This window comes from Pavona decussata, unplaced genomic scaffold (assembly GCF_977016875.1).
Source record: "Pavona decussata unplaced genomic scaffold, jaPavDecu1.1 SCAFFOLD_100, whole genome shotgun sequence".
Classification (NCBI taxonomy): Eukaryota; Metazoa; Cnidaria; class Anthozoa; order Scleractinia; family Agariciidae; genus Pavona; species Pavona decussata.
Window position 1 is genome coordinate 2,540,001 of NW_028145515.1, and position 5,000 is coordinate 2,545,000.

Consider the following 5,000-nt stretch of genomic DNA (forward strand, 5'->3'; position numbering starts at 1 on the left):
AATAAGTATATGTACTTGAAATGGGTGCCATGAAAACAAAAATAAGTATTAGCTTGAAGTATGTTATATGAAAAGTTTGCATAATACATGCATTTAAAATGTTTGTACTGGTATTTTACAGGAAACAGAATCTGCTGATGCAGTTTTTATTGACTGCCTGAACTGTGGCAAAAGAGTAGCGTTGAGTGAGTGGCATGCTGATGACAACAACTGTGAAGGAGGTGTCAGTTCTGGGTCTGTAGAGGAAAGTTGTTTCCATGATGGTTCTGCTGAAATTGATGGTTGTGGAAGCCTTAAAACTCCAAGTTTATTAAAAAGAGGTAAGAAATTTCTCAGTGAAATTGAGGACACATGTACATACCTACAACTTGCATAAGACTTAAAGGGAATTCCTGTTATTTTTTTCTAGGATGCCTGGTAGACACTCTAAAGGAAATGTTCCCAGGAGAAGCTGAAGAAGATCTTATAACAACTCTCAGAAAGAACAACTTCGACTTGGAGACTTCGGTGAATGAAGTTTTGTCCAGTGAAGAAGGTGAGGGTATTTTAATAATTATGTATTTTGAGTCTACAGTGTACATGACATAAGTACTGTAAGGAAAAAACTTCCTTTACATGGATGAAGTAATTGATGTAAATATCCTTACCACATCTTACCACATAATGCACTGCACTAGTGGGAGGGAGGTGGAACATGGGAAGCTTATCACAGAGGAAAACTTTATACATGATACTGTTACATTTCCTTGTTTAGAACCAAAAAGAGAACAACTGGATAAATGTTTAAACACAACTATTGTGTCAGTCAGTATGACTATGACAACTCCATCACTTAAAAACAAAAATTGTTCCTGTCTTTGTAATCATAAATGTTTTATACATTGCTTGGCAGGTGTCAGCAATTAATTCTATTCATGTTGAGTCTGACTTGGAGTCTGACACAGAGTTGGCAGAAAGTCCATGCACGCTCAGTGCAACTTCCACATCACCACTCTCTAAACTTATGCAGGACCATAAACGTTCATTAAAACTTGTTGAAAGTAATGTGAAGAGAATCACTGTTAGGAGGGATGAATTCTGGAAGGAAGCTATTGTTACTTTCAAAATCCAGAATTTGATTATACAGCCACCCCAAGAATAGTCTTTGAAGGTGAAGCAGGGGTTGATGCAGGAGGCCTGAGGAGAGAGTATGGTGCCCTGTTGTGCCAGGCAATATTTTCCGGAACAGCAAATCTTTTTGAAGGTCCAGAGGATAGGAAACTACCGATCTACTCTATTGATGGCATTCACCCAAGGCTGTTTAAACTTGCAGACAGTATGGTGGCATATCTTATTGTACATCTAGATGCAAGTATTCCATGCCTTAGCCCTACAGTTTACAAGCACATTGAGAGTGGATCAATTTCTCCTGAATTCTGCTCAATTGACGATGTTGTTGACTTGGAGCTTAAGGACTTAATTGAAAAGGTACATAGTCCTGTGAAAAACAAATAATGCATACATGTAGATCCTTGGCAATTATTAATTATTCAACTGAAATACAATCCATGTGCATGCATGACATGTTGCAGTGCATCACAAGGTAATAGACCTTTTTATGACACGGTTGCATTTCCATTTTTGTTTTGTTTTGAATAACATTATGAAATATTAGTTCAGGTGGAAAAGTAGTAATATGTATTTGCACTCTGGGTGTCCTATAACAGCTATTTAAAACAATTTAATTCAAGGTGGCCATCATATTGGTAAAAGGGTCTTGTATCTTGTCAAACATGTTTCCTGTGAGTTTGTTCAATTAATGGATTTTTTACCATTTTATTTTGTGACGAAAGCAAAACAACACAAGATGAATCATTTTCTTACTTTGAAGCTATTGTTACTGATTTCATGGCACAGTTACAAATGATCAAAGGCTCCTGTGAGCCAACTCGTGAATGCAGATGACACATAGTAATTGCAATTTAGACGGCTACGGAAACTTCCTCAAAAGCTAAAAGAAATTATATCTTTGCCCGATTATGTAACGAAAAATGACCATTCTTGTACTATTAAAATGATTGTCAAATTATTCTGTACAGATTGAATAAGCCGATTATTCTGATGCGCCGATTAAAAAATATCACGTGTTTTTTTTATTCAAAGTTTATAGGAGCACGCCATGTGCAGCTACGTCATGCAAATTCGTGTGATAGTCCGCGGCTACTGGATTTCACGATCGGGCTAGTGGATTCTAACCATCACTTGCCCGATGGGCAAGTGAAGTTTTTTTGGGAATTAAAATTACAAAATTACTGTAGGGCAAGCCGATCTCACAAAGGGAAATATGTTCAACAAAGTATCGCATTACGATTCATGCCCGACATAAATGCGTGAAATTTTTCCTTTGGAGTTCAGTCCACGCAATCCTCAAGTAAAAATAATGAACTATGACAAGCTCTTGCTAAATAAGAATTATTTATCGACCGCGTCCTTTTGCTTTCCCATAAATTACCAGTTGTAAATTTCGAAAATGAAACATTTTTTCCCTTTGAAACCTCTATGAAAGCTGACAAGATCTTAAAAGTGTTCATTTCACCAGAAATTTGCATAATTTTGTTTACGACGTCAATGATGCGTGACATGGCACGTTCCGCTTTCGCGTGAAAACTGACAAATTAAATTATTTTTTAATTAAATTATTTTTAAATTAAATTATTTTTAATTCTTGAAAGAAACCGCACTTCGTAGAAAAAAACGAAAAAATCCTATAACTTTGCTCAGATTCAACGAAAAATCCCCATTCTTACACTAAAATGATTGTCAAATTATTCTCTACAGAATGAATGAGAGAATTCTGACGCGTCGTGAAACAAATTTTCACTTTTTTTTTTTCACTAATTGAGTTTACGACCCCGGACTTTCTGAAAAACTGAAAAAACTTGAAACTTTGCTCAGATTGAACGAAAAATCGCCATTCTTGCACTAAATGATCGTCAAATTATTCTCTACATATTGAATAAGAATTTCCTGATGCGCCATGAACAACAAATGTTCGCGTGTTTTTTTCCACTAATTGAATTTCAAACTCATTCACTGCGCACGCCCGAAAGTTAACGACAAAACCGACTGATCGACTGATCGACTGATCGACCAAGTCGAGAGTCAGCTATCGCTATAACTCGTTCATTGCGCATGCGCGCATTCACGAGTTAAAAAGGAGGTTGCCATGCCAAAGGTTTTCTTGCCAAAGATAAATTAGCCTGACCCCTCAGGCAGCTATGCCCGGATTGCAGCATGGCTGACAACATGGCCTTGTTTTTGTTTTGACATACATAGTTCCAGTCTTAAAGCTGTGATTGGTCATCATCTATGTGTAGCTCTCAAAACAAGCTTATTATGTAACAGTTTGTTAGCTTGCAGCACATGTACAGGGTAGCAACTTATCTGGTGTTAAAGTACATAAAATACCATGGAGACTTGCCTGTTGCCTTGTAAGGAAACCACTCTGCCTATTTCTCAAATGAGTGATGAGATTAAGAGCTGTTGAACACCACACTGTGCTAGCAATAGTAATAATAACATGGAAGAAGTAACCCAAGGAAGCCCTATAGTTGGGTTTATATGACTATAGGTCCTAATAATATTATATATTATTTATTTATAGGCCTACTGATCATAATTATAGGTGTATATTAACTATTTCAAAAGCTCTCTCCTTTATTCCACAACTTACAGGTGAATGCTGCTACCAGTGATGATGACATTCTACAGATACAGAATGATCATGAATTTCTTGGGAATGCACTGATTACTGCTGGATGGTTGCAACCCCTAACAATGAACAACAGAGACCTTGCCATGCAAGCTCTAATTGTTCATGATGTCCTCACAAAGAGAAAGGAGCGTTTGGACCAGTTTTGCAAGGGATTGAAAACACTTGGCATTTACAATCTAATAAAATCTCAGCCTGACCTAATGCAGGCATATTTCCTGAGTAGTGCACAAGTTCCTTTTACAAGTCAAGACTTGATTAACTGCCTTGACATTGATGAGGAAGATGAGGACAAGAAGGCCAAACAGTTCCTGGACCAAGCTATAAGGAATTTGGAGAAAGGTTGGCTATTTTGCACCAATCACTGTATGTTGTTTGAACATTATTGGTATATTAATTGTAGGTGCCAAAAGGAGAAGCTGTTGTTTTCCAACACCTCATTGTGTGTTTCTCTGTTTTATTGTGTTTTAGAACAAGGAAGTATTGGACTGTCAAAATTCCTTCGCTTCATGACTTCTCTGGATAGGATTCCCCCACTAGGCCTTAAGTGCAAAATTGAAGTTGAATTCTCCATCGGCACAAATCCAACTTTCTTTGCAGAAACCTGTGGCTTTGTTTTAAGGGTGCCAACTGTACGTGAAACCTTTGAAACATTTGAAGATAAGTTTTTAGAAGCCACAGAGAATTACCTAGGATATGGCTCTATCTGATTTCCCATAGTTCTGCTGAATTTTGGTCTCGTTTTGCCATCATCCCATAACAGTTTAGATTACATGATGTTGGGTGTTAACATTGTGTTTTTCTCAGTTAAGTGTAAACATGATTAGAAAAATTTGAACCTTGCCTTATGTCCTACTACTGGCAGCATTTGGGACACTTTTGTTTGTGTTAGCATCCATGGACAAAACTATGCCATGCTTTAATCAGAGGCATAAATAGGAACTCTTTTTGTAAGATAAAAAAAATGATAATGCCAGTGCTTACAAGTTGTTGCACCTGTGCATCTTTAGATGCTTTATTAAAAGTTTTATGACTGATTTCATTTCTTATGTTTGCTTCCTGTTTTATGTAAATCTTAAGTGCTTATTGCCACTTCTTGAATAAATGTCAGTGTCTCTATGTAGATGTCTATGCCATATTCATTGCTGCTGCGCAGGGGGTTGATTAAGTTTCTGAGTGATGAGTTCTGAGCTGGTTCCAGTGGGTTTCTAGTGTTGGGAACTTCAACTTGAGTTGCATCATCTAAGTT

The 5,000-nt window shown here is 37.1% G+C and overlaps 3 protein-coding genes across 5 annotated transcripts in view; 2 read left to right on the plus strand and 1 right to left on the minus strand.

The window, feature by feature from the left end:
- Positions 1-1,141, plus strand: part of LOC146472324 (uncharacterized) — a 2,583-nt gene extending 1,442 nt beyond the window's left edge. The window contains exons 2-5 of the mRNA XM_085119521.1: positions 122-320; positions 410-535; positions 755-804; positions 893-1,141. Coding sequence (XP_084975647.1) covers positions 122-320; positions 410-535; positions 755-804; positions 893-1,141 — 624 coding nt within the window. The remainder of the gene's footprint in view (positions 1-121; positions 321-409; positions 536-754; positions 805-892) is intronic.
- The window catches only part of LOC146472323 (uncharacterized), an 81,208-nt gene that overhangs the window by 53,977 nt on the left and 22,231 nt on the right, over positions 1-5,000 (minus strand). The gene's annotated exons all lie outside the window — the stretch shown is intronic.
- LOC146472325 (G2/M phase-specific E3 ubiquitin-protein ligase-like) overlaps positions 911-5,000 on the plus strand; it is a 4,091-nt gene continuing 1 nt past the window's right edge. The window contains exons 1-3 of the mRNA XM_085119758.1: positions 911-1,467; positions 3,715-4,093; positions 4,223-5,000. The exon at positions 4,223-5,000 is cut by the window's right edge and continues 1 nt beyond it. Of these exons, the coding sequence (XP_084975884.1) occupies positions 1,318-1,467; positions 3,715-4,093; positions 4,223-4,461 (768 nt within the window). The 5' untranslated portion in view covers positions 911-1,317 and the 3' untranslated portion in view covers positions 4,462-5,000. The remainder of the gene's footprint in view (positions 1,468-3,714; positions 4,094-4,222) is intronic.